At 34.1% G+C, this 16,905-nt stretch overlaps 1 protein-coding gene across 1 annotated transcript; it reads right to left on the reverse strand.

Annotated features, from left to right (window-relative positions):
* Positions 1-222: 222 nt before the first annotated feature.
* On the reverse strand, positions 223-1,087 carry LOC118831277 (40S ribosomal protein S3a-like). The gene has a single exon (XM_036738533.1). The coding sequence runs from the start codon at positions 1,064-1,066 to the stop codon at positions 428-430; it is 639 nt and encodes a 212-aa protein (XP_036594428.1). The 5' UTR covers positions 1,067-1,087; the 3' UTR covers positions 223-427.
* Positions 1,088-16,905: the final 15,818 nt, after the last annotated feature.

The raw sequence follows: 16,905 nt of genomic DNA on the forward strand, positions 1-16,905 counted from the left end.
ATGTAATTGATTGTTCAGACCTTCATATCTTGAGCCTTCCCTAACTTTCCAGTCTTTTTATCCCTTATACCCCTTTACTATTCTTGTACCACACATATCTATCTATCTATCTATCATCTATCACCTTATACCTTCTCGTAGCTTATACCCTCTACTCTCCAGTGACTCTGGCCACAATTAAAGGATTTTCCTACTTGAAATCTAGTTGCTCTCAGTTTTTTTTTTTTCACAATGATAAATTTTTATTTCTCAACTTTTAAAAAGTTCTTATTTAGACAGATTCTTGAACTGGTGGTTCATAGCCATCAGCCCTTTCTACTTTTGTGCCTGTTTCATCTCCTGAAGGTTTTCCAGAGCCACCACCTTCACCATGCAGTTCCATTAGCTTTTCCAATTCAAATTTGGGCTTCTTAAGCATCTTGACTTTTCAGACAAATACATCATGGAGAGGGTAAATGGACTGGCAAGCCTTTTCTATGTCTTTTCCAATGCTATCTGGAATTAGTTTATTGACAACTTCTTTCAAGTCATTTGTCTGCACCTCTCGGGTCATGATTTCCATCATTTTCTTACGAATCTGACGAACCTGTTGGTGCTGGGCATAAGAGGTCTTACGGATCTGGTTGTTGCGCTTTTTGGTAAAACCAACACAAAAGAGGTGGAGCAAGTACCCATCAGTAGTTTTAACATCAACATGGGCTTCAATCATGGTCTGCCACTTTTTGACCATGGAGCACATCTTGTCCCGGGTAAGGTCCATTCCATGGAAATTAGTCAAACAATTTTTACCCTGAACATCTTCAGTAATTAACTTGAACTTACGGAAAGCAACCTCATCATTCTGCAAATCAGCAAGACTCACTTCAAAAACTCGACCTTTGAGGCCATCAGAGGCAATTTTTGTTCCTTGAGTCCTTGTTACCAGTGTTTTGCCAATATTGCGAATGTTGAACATAGCTGGTGCTTTTACATCATACCAATCCTTCTTCAAAAATGGATCAACCACTTTCTTCTTGGCTCCTTTTTTGCCGCCTTTGGTGAGGCGCTTATTCTTGCCCACCGCCATGATCCCGCTCTGAAAGCCAAAAGCTGCTCTCAGTTTTTAAGTTTTTTTTTTCACTTTCACATGTAATGATACTATGTAAATGTCTTCAGACATATTTTCCTATTTTTTCTAAAAATTTAGGGATATAATCAGCAAAATAGAATTATTAAGTCAAAAGTTAGGATTTTGTTGAAATTTCTATTATGTAGTGCCAAATTCTTCTGCATAATAGTTTGACATACTTTCAATTCTTCCAGCAAGGAATGAGTTTATCTGTTTATTCACAACATTGCCAGCACTGAATATTGATGCTTTTCATTTTTTTTTGTCACTTTGATGGATGAGACAGTACCTCCATAGAATTTTAGTTGGTGTCTCTGTTATTGAAATTGAACATTTATTTCAAGTAATTATTATTAATGGTTGTTTCCTCTTTCATATTTTTCAGTGTTTATAGAATATTTATCCGATGTGAAATGGAAGCTATCACTGAAAGATTTTAACAGTTCCTTATTAATATTAAATTTAAAGATTTTGCCATATTTTTCATATTTATTCAATCTGTTATTTTTCTTTTTTTCTTTCAATTATGTTTTATTGTTGTACCTTATTTAAATGTAAGCAGCACATCCATCATGTCCCAAATTATTCTTTCTGTTGTGGATCCCCATCCCCCAGTTTTCACCTCTATAATTTAGATAAAGTCTTCATTATATTCTTCACAACTTTTCCCTCCTTGATTGTGTGCTATCTTATTTGAACTCTCTTCAGTATAAAGTATAGGACACAGATTCAAATTATTTTACTATAAAGCTCAGGCATTTTTTACATTATATTTGCTAACTAATCAATAATTTTTATAATTTTTTAAAGTTCTATTCCATTGATCTCTTTCTCTGTTTTTGTATTTTGCTTTTGTTTTGTTTTTCAACATCTCTAGTTATGATTATGATGGCTTCATAATTTATTTTAGAATCTGGAAGTACAAGACCCACTTTTACCAGCTATTTTCCCCTTTTTATTGTGACATTTATTACTGTGAATTATTTGTTTTTCTGTTCACATTTTCATTTTACTTTTGCCTAATTCTATAAAGAATATTGATTCTGTATAGATATATTGATTGGTTGCTTTAAATATATCAATTGAGGTAATTTTTGTAAAAAGTACTTAGCACAGTGCCTGGTACATAGTAGTCACCTAATAAATTCATATTCCCTTCCTCTTAAAATTTATTAATTGGTTTTGGAGTGTTTTGGAAATTTTATTATATAAATATTATATTTATTAACATAGAATGATATTCAAGTTACTTGAGTCTTTTTGTGTATTGGTCATCACAGTTTTTTAATTATCATGTAAGTTCCATAAATTCTTATGCAGATTCAACCCAAATGTCTGTTGTTTTGCTATTATTTTAAATGTGTTTTCTTTGTTGTGCATATTTCTTCTTTATGACTAGTGTAACTGGGACTTTGCTTTTCAGATGTCCAGATCACCTAAAACAGAGCAAGTTAAAGACGTGCTTCTAAAAGAAGACATTCTATGTTCTATATTCTTGTACCGAGTGGATGAGAGTATTCTCTTTTCATTGGGTGTGTGACTGCAGTAGGATGCGTAATTAAAAAAAAAAATCCAGACTACTACATTCTCTTTCCCTTGGTTCCATTGGGGGGAGCAGGGGACAAAGATAAGTGTTTATCCACAGTGTAGTTGCCACCAATGGGCCAAGTCTGGGAAAGGTCTATCTTTCTCTTCCCCCCTCCTTTTACTATTTAGCCCCAAGAAAGGAGCTTGGGGTTGGGGTTTTGCTTTGGATTGTTCTGTTTGGTTGGATTATTATATTTCTAGACCCAGGAAGTAGACTCCCCTGTAGAATTGGAATCTTATCATTATAACCTTGGAACGAGGATTTTGGGACTATGTGAATGGAGCTAAAAAGTGGGTTTAATCTTAGACCCTCTACTGTTCAGAGACATAAGTAGTACAGGAGAAGATTATTCACCCAGGTATTTGGGGAAAACGTTTCAGTGTTTTTTCTTGCAATAGTTTTAAAGTAAATATTCTTTTGTTAAAGCTATGCCAACTGTTAGTTGGTTAATTTTAACTGGGGTCCAGGGGTCACTTCCATTGGAAAAAACACTTTTGGTGGGAGCTAGAGCCAATGGCAGCAAGCCTGGATATTAAAAAATACTGGCAGACCCTGGGGGAAGGATGAAAATTAACATACCTGGCATTCAGACAGTGAATGCCAAGGTATTCATTGTTGCAATAACAAATAAGAATGAAAATGACTTTTGGAAGTTAATCCTCTATAATTCAACTTTACTGAACTCTTAACTCTTAAATCTGCTAATTTGTAGGTTGAGGTTTTTAGTTTTTCTAGTTGCCCCATGATGTCATCTGCAAAGAGTATTTTCTTCAAGTAAGCCAATTAATCTTAGCATCCATGCATAGATTATTTCATTTGGTTCATAGCTTCAGATAGCATACATATGACTATATATATATACATATGTGTATATATATATATATATATATATATATATATATATATATATATGTGTGTATATGCTCTGTATACATATGATTCAGTACTGTCTAAATGACAATTAGCATTTCCTATGATTTTTGATGTAGATAATTAGGTGTTATTCTTAGAAGGTATTCATAGGTTTCACCAAACTGCCAAAAGTATACAAGAAATGTAAAAGGTTAAGAACCCCCACAAGGTAAGCTCTAAGGTTGCTTCCATCTATAAATCTATGATTTCATTATATCTCAATGTCACCATTACAAAAGATATTTACTTTATTTTTAATCTACATTTGTATGTGTTATTATTGCTAAAATTTCCAATATAAAGTTATATATGTATGGTCAGAACAGATATACTTTGGAAAGAATGTTTCTAATATCTTTGTTGTATATTGTATTGGCTCCAAAATTAAGGTAATTTTTTTTTTATTTTCTTGAAGAAAAAAAGTCCTTTTATACTTTATATGCTTTTTAAAAAATTGTCACAAATAGATATTTTATCAAAATATTTTGTATCTATTATCATAAGTATATAGTTGTTTTGATTTTTTGGATTCCATATTTTATTATGTCTTTCTGAGGATATATCAGTTTGAGAAGTCTAGGCCAAGTTCTTATTGATTATGATTAATAATTTTCTCAACACATTGCGGTATTCCATTAGCTAATATTTTTATAATTCTTTTTTTTTTTTTTTTGCTTTTTGGCAGGGCAATTGGGGTTAAATGACTTGCCCAAGGTCACACAGCTAGTACATGTGTCAGGTGTCTGAGGCCGGATTTGAACTCAGGTCCTCCTGACTCCAGGGCCGGTGCTCTACTCACTGCACCACCTACCTGCCCCACATTTTTATAATTCTTATTTTCATCCCTATATTCATTCATGAAATTGTTCTATATTTTGTTTTTAGGATTATCATTGAACTGTATTTAAATTCAGCAAAATAATTACCTCATAAAATTTATTTAGGCATATATTTATGAATAATCTATATAACCACAAGAATTATCTTTTTTCTTTTAAGTACAAAAATTCTGCTGTGAACCTCGGTGTTGTTTGGATTTTTTTGGTATTTTTTTTTCAATGTGCTGATTATTTGATGATGCCTCATTTTCTTATTCAGAAAGAATTCTGTTCAAATTTTTGATTTAACATAGTTTTGCTTTTTTGGCTATACAAAAAAATACATGTATACGCAGATATGTATGCATATGTGCATAAAAACATGTGTGCACAATGTTTATATTCATGAGTACCTCTATAGCAAGATATATATAGTGTATACACAGTTTATTCATATACATATATCCTCATACATACATGCATGCACATGTTATATATATACATTCACATTAGCAATCAATGTTCATATATGTGATAGCATTTATTTTCTTTTTTTTTCCTTAATTTAAATTTATTTATTTAACATATTTGGTTTTCAGCATTGATTTTCACAACAGTTTGAATTACAAATTTTCTCCCCATTTCAACCCTCCACCCCTCTCCAAGATGGCTTATATTCTGGTTGCCCTGTTCCCCAGTCAGCCCTCCCCTCTATCACCCCCCTCCCCTCTCATCCCCTTTTCCCTTCCCTATTTCTATGCCCCACTGCCTGTGTATCTTATTTTTTAGTTGCATGCCAAAACTTTTTTTGTTTTTGACCATCTGATTTTAAAACTTCAAGTTCCAAATTCTCTCCCCTCTTCCCTTCCCACCCACCCTCCCTAAGAAGTCGAGCAATTCAACCTAGGCCACACATGTATCATTATGTATAACCCTTCCACAATACTCATGTTGTGAAAGGCTAACTACATTTTGCTCCTTCCCAACCCATCCTGCTTTATTGAATTTTCTCCCTTGACCCTGTCCCTTTTCCAAAGTGTTTGTTTTGATTACCTCCACCCCCATCTGCCCTCCCCTCCATCATCCCCCCCCTTTTTTTTTATCTTCCTCCCTCTTCTTTCCTGTGGGGTAAGATACCCAACTGAATAGGTATGGTATTCCCCCTCAGGCCAAATCTGATGAGAGCAAGGTTCACTCATTCCCCCCTCACCTGCCCTCTCCCCTCCTCCCACAGAACTGCTTCCTCTTGTCACCTTTATGCGAGATATTCCACCCCATTCTATCTCTCCCTATCTCCCTCTCTCAGTATGTTGCTCTCTCATCCCTTAATTTCATTTTATTTCTTTTAGATATCTTCCCTTCATCTTCAGCTCACCCTGTGTCTGCTCTCTCTCTCTCTCTCTCTCTCTCTCTCTCTCTCTCTCTCTCTCTCTCTCTCTCTCTCATTTATTTTCTTTAAATTTTCTTGTTTCTTAAAATACATTGATGTATAATGCTCAATCAAAATACTCATTATCGCTATATCTTTCTGGTGATTTCACCTTCAGCATGAACTACTTAAAAGTTTTTCTAATTTTTGTCAACTTAATTTTTAGAGAACTTTCAATTTTACTGTTTTCTGTGGCTTTTTATTTAACATATTTGGTATTTCATTGTGTTCAATAGAGAATGTGTATAATATTACTGCTTTATACATTTGTTTGTAAGGATTATTCATTTTAAATTGTTCAGATTTTATAAAGGAGTCATGTCCAGTTGAGAAATATGTGTTATATTTCGATTCAATAAGCAACAAAGAAGTATTGTGTCTAATTTTTGTTCTAAAATAGTATTCAGGCTCTTTACATTTTTGTTTATTTTTTAAATTAACTGTATCTACAGTTGATAGGGTAAACTGAGTTCCTCTACTGAAACAGTGTTATGGTTTCTACTTGTAATTCGTTTAATTTTTCTCTTTGGTATTTAGTGGTTATGTCATTCAGTGTGCTACCTGACAATGCTATTGATATCAAAGCACATGTCATATGTGAGTATACTTTGTAAAGAGGAGTAAATATAAACTAATTTTGTGGTTACTGAAAATGATGTGTTCATCAGTTGTTATTGGCTATTTTGAAATTCATAGGTGCATACACTTTGGGCATTCAACCTTCCTAAGCAAATGTCAGTATCCTTTAACTTAAATAGTAGTCTTTGGAAGCTGACTGAAAAGATAGCTTTCAACATATATTAACATTGCTACCAATCAACTAATTACTCTGAAGGAATGAGCTCAGTTTAGCTTTAAAAGCAAGAGTGTCAGGAAAAGAATCTACTACTTTTAATTTGGTAAAATATACCTTATGTAAGCATAGTGACTATTATTATGGTAAGTGTACATGAATATGTGAGAAGAGGAAAAGTTCATATTTGATCCTGAGCTTTCTGCAGCATATGATAATTACCAGTATTTTTATTGACTTCATGTTAAAGCTGTAAAATTCCTGTGAATAGTGTAATCTTTGGATGACACTTTGTAAATTACACCTCACTGCCATTTAATAACACCATTTCCATCTTTTCACACTGTAAAACAAAAAATGGAAATTGAGCTTTCATTTTTAAGAGGCGGTAAAAATACCTTGCAAGATCCATGAAAATGGAGTACATTTTATTTTAAAATGGCAACAGATCAATGTTTCATTTTTGTTTCAAAATATAAGATTTTCCATACATTGGACCCACATTTCCTGCAATAATAGGATTTTTTTTTCATTTTGTAAAACTATAGGGAAATTTTTGAAAAGATAAATTACAGATTTAAAGAAAAAATATACTTCATTACATTGAAGAAACAGGAACCTGAATTAGTCTAGCCTATTATCTAGTAGAGTTGCTTAGGAGTGTTATTTTGAATGAATGAGTGAATGAAACATTTGTCAAGTGCTCACTAAGTAAAAAACACTATGCTGAGCACAGCAGATAAAAAAGAAAAGTAAAACTGTGTCTATCATCAAGGAGCTCATGTTATAATATGGGTACACAACACATATGGAAGTTTTCAGGTGCACGTAAGAGAAAAATCCCATAGTCCTTATAGTGCAGTGGCAAAGGAAATGGTTATGAATCTTCTTTCATGCCATTTCCACTATAACAGCATTTCACTTTACCATTTTGAATCATTTTGACAAAGCACAGCCAAAATTCTGGTGGCAAGAATTTTCCTTTCTGGCTCTGTAATAGCTGTGGCTGTCACACCTGAGGGGAAGTCGCTATGCTTCTTCTCTATAGGAGTCATTTTACACAATGTTGGCTGAAGCACTTCTAATTCCCAAAGCTCTTGTTTCAGGGTCCTGGAATATCCCCATTAGGGTCTGACAGAAGACTATGGTTAAGGTGATTGTAATGGCCTAGCCTGGCCAGCACACACTGCCTCCTGTCTTTTTCTCAGGATGTCTCATTGCTTCAGCTAGGATGACTTCCCTTCCTTATGTGTGTCAATTATAAAATATAGAATAGAATAACTTGTGATATTTTTGGGAAAGAGCCAAGATAGCAGAGAAAAGTTAAAGACTAACCTGAGCTCTCTCAAATTCCCCTTCAAACAACTTTAAAATAATGACTCAAAATGAATTCGGGAGTGGAAGAACCCACAAAAGGATGGGGGTAAAACAATTTTCCAGCATAAGGCAATCTAGAAGGTCAGCAGGAAAGGTCTGTCACACCAGGATGAGAGGGGGAGCATAGTCCACCATAGGCAATATCCCTACAAGGAAAAGCAGGCTGTGCCTCAGCAAGTCAGCAACAGGCCTTGAAGGCAACTGAATCAACACCAGGTGCTTCTGAAGCTCTAAGCCTACAGATGGCAAGGAGGTGGAACAAATGATCAAAAGGAGATTGTAGGAGCTTCTTTGCTGACATCTGGTGTATAACTTTGTTGCACTACCCAGATGAAGTTCCCAGTCACAGTACAGCGTGGGATTCTCAGGGTTAGGAAAACCACTAGGACACCAGAGCTGGCAGATACAGGGGAGTTTGGACAATGTTCGCAGTTCCAGGAATTAAAAGAGTGCTTGTAATTGCTCATAGAACAGAGCACAAGCCATGATACCAGTGACCATATATCTCCTTAGATCATACCACCTTGGAAGAACTGAAACAGATGCCTCAGAACTTGCTCTGAAAGCAACTTCACAAAAAACCTGAAGCTTGGACACTATCTTCACTACCCCAGTAGCAGAGCCCATTTTAACATTAAGTTATATGTTAAGGAAATGTCTGGAAAGTGAGTAAATAACAACAACAAAAAAGATCCTGCCCATAGAAAGTTACTATGGTGACAGCGAAGATCAAAATACAATCAGAAGATAACAAAGTCAATACTGCAACATCCAAAGCTACAAAGAAAAATGTGAATTGATCTCAAGCCCCAAAATAATTTATGGAAGAGCTCAAAAAAGAATGTTAAGGATCAAATAAGAGAAGTAGAGGAAAAATGAGGAAAGAAATAAGTGATACAAAAAAACAATGAAAAAAGGAGTCAACAGGTTGTTTAAAGGGGCAGAGAAATACTGAAGAGAATAACACCTTAAAAACAATAGGCTGAATGATAAAAGAGACACAGAAATCCACAAGAGAGAAGAACTCCTTAAAAAGCAGAATTGGCCACATGGAAAAATGTACAAAAATCCACTTCTCAAAAAGTAGAATTTGAAAAATGCAAAAGGAGGCACACAAACTCATTAAAGAAAATAATTCCTTAAAAATGAGAATTGGAGAAATGGAAGCTACTGCCTCCATAAGACATCAGGAAACAATCAAACAAAAACAAAAGAATGAAAAAATAGAATAAAATGTGAAATTTCTCATTAGAAAAACCACTGACCTGGAAAAATAGATTGAGGAGAGATATTTGAAGAATAACTAGACTTCCTAAAAGCCATAATAAAAAAAACAAATATCATCTTTCAAGAATTTATGAAGGAAAATGCCCTGATATTCTAGAACCAGAGGGTAACATAGAAATTTAAAAAAAATGCCATTGACCTTCTGAAAGACATTCCAAAGTGAAAACTGAATATTATAGGGAAATTCTACAGCTGCCAGGTCAAGGAAAAAATATTACCTGGAGCCAGAAAGAAAAAAAAATACATATATCATTGAGCCACAGTTAGTATAATACAAGATTTAATAGCTTCTGTATTAAAGGATCAGAAGCCTTGGAATTTGATATTCCAGAGTGAAAGGAACTTGGGTTATGACCAAAAATCTCCTACCCAGTAAAACTGAATACAATAAATCAGGGAGAAAAATGGATATTCACCAAAATAGAAGACTTTCAAGCATATTGAGAGCTGAATAGAAAAATTCAATTTCAAGTACAAAACTCAAGAAGCATAAAATGGTAAATAGGAAAGAGAAATCATGATGTTAAACTGTTTCATTCCTACATGGGAACAATATACTTATAACTTCTAAGAACTTTCTCATTATCAGGGCAGTTAGAAGGTGTATACATAGATAGAGGGCATAAGTATGACTTGACTCTGATGGGATAATATCTAAAAAGATAAAATTGAGGGGTGAGAAAAAGGGATGCACTGAGAGAAGGGGGAAAGGAGAAGTACAATGGGGTAAATTATTTCATATAAAAGAAATATGAAGTAACTTTTATAGTTGAGGGGATAAATGGAGGGGTCTTAAGGGGGAACTCTTGAAACTTACTCTTATTGGAATCGGATCAATGACAGAATAACATGCACATTCAATTTCATATAGCAATATATATTACCTTATAAGAAAGTAAAGTAGGAAGGGATAAGGATAAGAAAAGAGGGGTTGACAGAAGTTAGGTTGGATTTGGAGAGGTGGTAGTTAGAAGCAAAACACTTTTGAGACTGGATAGGATGAAAGGAGAGAGTGTAGGATAAACAGGGTTTAAACAGAATCAAAGGAAATACAAAGTAATCATAATTGTGAAAACATTTTAGAGCACGTTTCTCTACTAAAGGACTGATTTTCAAAAATATATAGAGAACTGAGTCAAATTTATAAGAATGCAAGTCATTCTCCAATTGACAAATGGTCAATGGGTAGGAATAGAGTTTTCAGACAAAGAAAGCAAAGCTATCTATAATCATATAAAAAGATGCTCTAAATTATTATTGTTTAGAGAAATTCAAATTAAAACAACTCTGAAGTACCACCTCACACCTATCAGATTGGCTAATATGACAGAAAAGGTAAATAATAAATGATGGAGGGGATGTCAGAAAATTGAGACACTAATGCACTGTTAGAGATCTGAATTGATAAAACCTTTTTGGAAAGCAATTTGGAAATATAGCCAAAGGCTATACAATCGTGCATATGCTTTGACCCAGAAAAAGGAGTACTATGTCTATATCCCAAAAAGTCAAAAAAGAAAAGGACCAAAATCTATCCAAAAATATATAGTATCTCTTTTTGTGATGGTGAAGAAGTGGAAATTGAGAGTATGTCCATCAAGTGGGGAATGCTGAACAAGTTGTGACATGTATTGTCATGGAATACTATTGTGTTATAAGAAATGATGAGCAGAATGTTCTCAGAAAGCCCAGAAAGACTTACAATACTGATGCAAAGTGAAGTGAGCAGAATCAGTACACAGTAATAGCAATATTTTAAAATGATCAACTGTGAATGATTTAGTTATTTTCTTATACAATGATCCAAGACATTTCCTGAAGGACTTATGTGAAAAAACTGCTATCCACCATCAGAGAAAGAATTGATGGAGTCTGAATGCAAATCAATGTATACCTTTTTACTTTCTTTTTCTTTTTTTGGGGGAAGAGGGTTGTGTTTTCTTTTACAACATAACTAATATGGAATATATATTTTGCATGATTGTACATATGTAACCTATATCGAATTCTTTCCTTTTTCAAGAAGGTGTCAGGGTAGTAAGGGAAGGAGGGAGAGAATTTAGAATTCAAATTTTTTATAAAAATGAATGTAAAATTGTACTTACATGTAGTTTTGAAAAAAAAGGTTAAATAAAATTCTGGATTTAACAAAATTTTGAAAAAGTAAATGGACCAGACTTGATGGCACTCTGAGGTCTCTTCCAGTTTCACCCAAATACCTAGCTGAAACTTTTGGACTCAGTTTGGCACTGGATTGATCTAATTATCCTCTGCACATGATTAAACTTCATACCAAGTCAATATTGTACCAGTAATGGTAGTTTAATTTAATTAACAATGTATATTATAGTTAGTTATCTTTAATAATGTAGATTGTTAGGTTTAGATTTTCATTGTTGTGAAAAAATGTCTACAACCCCAGAAGCAGAACTCATTCCAAATGAAAGATCACGTCTCACCACATCAGAGAAGGAAACTTTTGGGAAATGGAAGCATAAAATTTGCATAAGACTTGGATGACAATCTCAAATTATGGACTAGAATAGCTGATATTCATATAGTGCTTTTATGTCTATCTACAAAGTATTTTTGTCAGAATTACGATTTTTGATTATTGAAATAAATAGTGTGAACTGGAAAAAAGAGAAATGAGGAAATAGATTATTTAAAGAGATTCAGAAAGACTTGTATGAACTGACTCAGAGTGAAATCAGGAAAAACAGAAAAAAACATATTCCTCATAATATTAATATTATAAAAATAAGCACTACTAAAATATATAAATTCATGAAGACTGAAATAAATGGAGCTTGTAGAATAATTTGTGCAAAACAACAGCCCTCTATTGGTAAATAACTTTAATAGTTGTTAGAACTATGATCAGTACAAATGACCACTCATGAGGATCAATGATGAAACATGCTATTCATGACAAAATGGTGGTGGAGTTAGAGTGTGGAATAAGACTTAAAGTCAATGAGAAAATGTTTTGCTTAGGTACTGAAATTTGTTACGAAGAGTTTGTTGCTTTCTCTCTTTTTCTAGTGGGATAGGGGTAGGAGGGAGAGAAAGTGGATTTCTATTCATTTTTTTTTAAAATAGGGCATTGATGCAAGGCTACAGAAATGGAATATTGCATGTTCTTTAAGCTGTAAGAACACATATTCTTTTGGTTAATTTTATTACTTTGTGATCAGAGTCTCTTTCTGAGTTATGGCAAAATGTAAATGTTTGAAAACAAATGTACATCAATACTTTTTTAAAATGTAATGTTCTCTTAATTAACTTTAACATTCTTTCAGTGATACTGTTTACTAAATGAATTTGCTCAGCAAGCCTATAGTTCATAGAAAGGGGAAAGATAAATTTCAATTTCATCAGAAGTATCTCAACTTCTGAATTTGCTTTCAGAATTGTTATTAAATACCTCATGATGATTATTTTACATTTCAAAAACTGTTACCAAGTCTTTCCCTTCTTGGGGAAAATAAATGGAGAGATATGGACCACAAAACAGATAAGTTTGTTGTTTTTGATATTGGCTGAATGGTCAGATCTAAACGGCAGTTAGTGGTTTAAGGTCAACATATGGCACTCTGGAGAGTAGAGTTCCAGGGATCTTTACCTGACTCTGTGAAAGTATTTTTCATCAGTAGCATTGACAAAAATATTGTTGACATGCTTAGACAAAGTTGGGAGGGGGTAAGCTAATAAACTGAGTGAGTGAGAGTCAACAAGCATTTATTAAACACCTATTCTGTGTCAAACACTGTTCAAAGTGGTGGATATACAAAAGATATTTTAAAAACCTTCTACAGGCTAGAACATTAGTTAAAATCTAAAAAGATGAAATTTGATGAGAGTAAATGTTAATTCTTATACTTGATTTTGAGAAATTACTTTCACAGGTACAAGATAGGAGAAACATTGCTAGACAATGGTCATGGCCAAATATTTGTAGATTCTTCGTGGACTTTAATCTTAACACAAGTCAGCACTATTAAATGGCAAGCCCTCAAAACTAGTATAATTATAGAAAGCACTATGAAACAGATATTGTTCAAGACTAGGACAGTGTATTATGCCCTGATCAGACTGTACTGGAGAAGAATGTTCACTTCTTAGCACTACTTAAATAGAAAGTATCCAGGATGGTGAAGAGCTTTAAGATCATACAATATGGAATTTAGTTGAAGGCATTAGGAAAATATAATCTGGGATGTGATAGCCATCTTCAAGTTCTCATTAGCCTGCCGTGGGAAAGAGAGATTAGATTCTTTCTGCCTTACTCCAGAGAGTCAGCTAAACAAAGAACAATGGGTGAAAGTTCCAAAGAAGCAAATTTAGGCTTGATATAAGAAAATATCTTCTAATAATAGAGGTCCTCCAAAAGTAGGCTGGGTCGTCTCTGCTCAATATAATAGTAACTGTCATTTATGCAGACCTTACTATGTGCCAGGAACTGTACTAAGCACATTATAATTTTCATCTCATTTGATCCTTGCAACAACTCTGGTAGTTAGATACTATTGTTATTTCCCTTTTATAGATGGGGAAACTGAGGGAAATAGGGCTGACTTGCACAGGGTCATACAGCTAGTAAGTTTTTGAGACTGGATTTGAACTCAAGTCTTCCTGGCTCTAGGCCCAGTATGCCACCTAGCTGCCCAGAGAGGTTTTTCCTTTACTGGAGCTCTACTTAGATGACTCCTTGTCTGGCATATTGCAGTAAGAATTCTTGCTCAAGTAAAGGAATTAGATGGCTTCTGGAGTCTGTTCTTACTCTGAAATTCTATAATCCTATGATTGGTGAGGTACAGAATATTTGTAAAACAAAATGTATGGGATTAACACTTTATAACATACCACCATGAAATTCTGGAGACAGGTAGGACATTTTTTTTCCTACCCAAGGCATGTTTTCCTGTGAAGGTCATCCATAGGACTTGTAATGAGTTCTTAACTCTGAAAAGTGTGTCCAATAAAAATCCACAAAGTTGATTTATGTTGGCTTAAACTCACTGATCACTGACCAAAAGGAGGCATAAAAACACCTACAACTGATTGATGTTGACTGAATTCTGCTTGGTAAGAAAAAGGAGAACATCCAGAATGCAGAAAATTTCCCTGGAGCATGTGTACTCTAGAGCAAGAAGGGAAGAGTTAAACAGTATTTATAGACCTTCACTATTTGTTTTAAATATCACAATAGAGTTGAGCAGATTGTAAGAGAAATCATCTACATGTACTCTTTACTCATTAAAACGACAAGAAAGATTTTTTAAAGGCTCATTATTCAGAAAATCAAACCATAATGATCAGAAAACTCAAATTTCTTTTTAACCATAGTACTACTTAAAAAGATTATTTATTTTTCACTTCAAAAGAGGGAGCATGGTGTAGTAGGTATGGTGCTAGATTTGAAGCCAGAAAGACTTGGCCTCCAATTTCACCCATGAAACTTACTAACTAGATCCTGAATTAACCTAATGCGTGCTCAGTTTCCTCACCTAAAAAGTTTGGCTTTTAACATTCTTCAAAACCTGTAGCCTTCCTACCTTTGCAGTGTTCTACTTCCTTTCCTGTCATTTATGCCTCAGCATTTTGTAATCTGGCTTCCACTCTCATTGCTTGGTTGAAACATCTCTCTTCAAAGTTACCAGTGACATCTTAATTGTCTAATCTGTTGGTCTTATTTTTTTTCTTAATCTATCTGGTGCAGCTGCTGTTGTTGACAGTTTTCTTCTCCTGGATACTTTCTCTTTTCTGAGTTTTTTTGATACTACTCTCCCCTGGTCCTCTTTTAACTTGTTTTATCACTCTTCAGGTTCCTTTTCTGTCTCATCATCCACATCACATTGTTTTACTGTGTGTTTTCCTAAATCCTCTGTCCTGGGCACTCTTATCTTCCCCCTCTATATGCTTGCTCTTGGCAAACTCATCAGTTTCTATGAATTTAATTAGCAGTCATCATTATGCAGATGGATCACCAACATGTCAATGACTTCTAAGAATGCATGCCTCATCTATCACTTATAGTCCATCCCTTCTCTACTGAGAGGAAAGATGAATGCTTTGCCATCAGTCCTCTGAAGTTTACTAGTCACTGAATTCATTTTGTTGTCTTTCAATTTGTTTTCCTCTTTTATATTATTGTGGTCATTGTGAAAGTGGTTCTGGGTCAACTTGTTTTATTCTACAACAGTTCACACACATTTGGCTTTTAAGTAAAATCTTATACAGAAAAGGGAAAAGTTATCTTCCCATATATCTGACAAGGGCATTCTTAATTTTCTTTTTTAAAGTTTTATTTAGAAGCACAGCCTGGCACTCAATGAAATTGCTTCTGTAGCAAATAAAGAGTAATCATGAAACTGAATAATCAGTTGTTTTTTTATTTTTAACATTCTTTGATGTCCACCAGGATATTACCAAACATTATTCTCTCAATTTCATAGTGATATTCTCAGAACATGAACACTTTATTCTCAAAAACAGTCAAGTGTAATAAAAAACACACTCACTTTTAGCATTAGCATCTTCAATGCCACCTGCCCTGCAGAATGCAAATGACTGCTAATGTAGTCACATTATAATCATGAGAAACAGCTCTGATGCCTGACATGGACTGTTTTGAAAATTGAAGCACAAAAAAAAATCAGAGATGTAAACTCTCTAAAACAAGTTCATTTCCTGGTTTTACAGTAAAACAATTCCACCTCCCCACCCCACCCCCAAGTGCCAACTATTACTTTTGCCGTCTTTGCCAGACATATTTATCACAATCTAAAAAAGGGGCTGGGAATTCAGTTAAAAAGAAAGTATGGAAAATATACAAACAGAGCCAGCCCAAGGAAAAAAAAAATGGAGCATACTTTTTGTAGAGAGAATCTAGCATCCTGGGGAGGAGAAGGAGGTAACCAGAGATTAGATATCAGGTTAAAAAAACTGAAAAGAAGAAGAAGGTAGACATTTTTAGATAACTGGATTTTATTGTGTCTTTGAATATTCAGTTTATAGTTCTGTTTCTTTTAACAAAATAAAGTAAGCTGACCTTCCCTCCTCCTTCTGGCATGTGGGGATAAGGAGATTGGCATTGGCAGAAATCTGGACATCAGTAACAAGGTGAAACAGAGTGGTGGATCTAATTCACTTTGTGTCAGAAATGGGCAGTAAACCATAGATTTCTGCAAGCATTAGCCAAGAATTTTACCAGAATGAAGTCAAAGGCATTTAGATCTTATTTTGAGAATATATGAAAAGCAAGAGAGGGGGAAAGAAACATCTCAAAATTAAGACCCATTTTAAGTTGTCCATCTCCAACATACTAGCTATGTGACCCTGGGCAAATAACTTAACTCTCAATGTCCTGGGGCAGTCTTTAAAACTATAAAACATAGAGAAGATGCCAAACTATAACATACAGCAGTTCTTTCACCAAGAGTTCAGTATACTGACAACAAAGATCTCTTTAGAATAAAAAAAGAAGGGAAGGAAAAAGAGTGATAAAATCTCTTAAGCTTATACCAATATACTAATACTATGTAACAAATATAAATAAAGAAAAAGTAAATTGTTTTCTAAAAGAAAAAA

Source organism: Trichosurus vulpecula, chromosome 9 (assembly GCF_011100635.1).
Source record: "Trichosurus vulpecula isolate mTriVul1 chromosome 9, mTriVul1.pri, whole genome shotgun sequence".
NCBI lineage: Eukaryota > Metazoa > Chordata > Mammalia > Diprotodontia > Phalangeridae > Trichosurus > Trichosurus vulpecula.

What these genes read in the sequence shown, in the direction of transcription:
- LOC118831277 (XM_036738533.1), bottom strand. Translation starts at nt 1,066, where the DNA reads ATGGCGGTGGGCAAGAATAAGCGCCTCACCAAAGGCGGCAAAAAAGGA.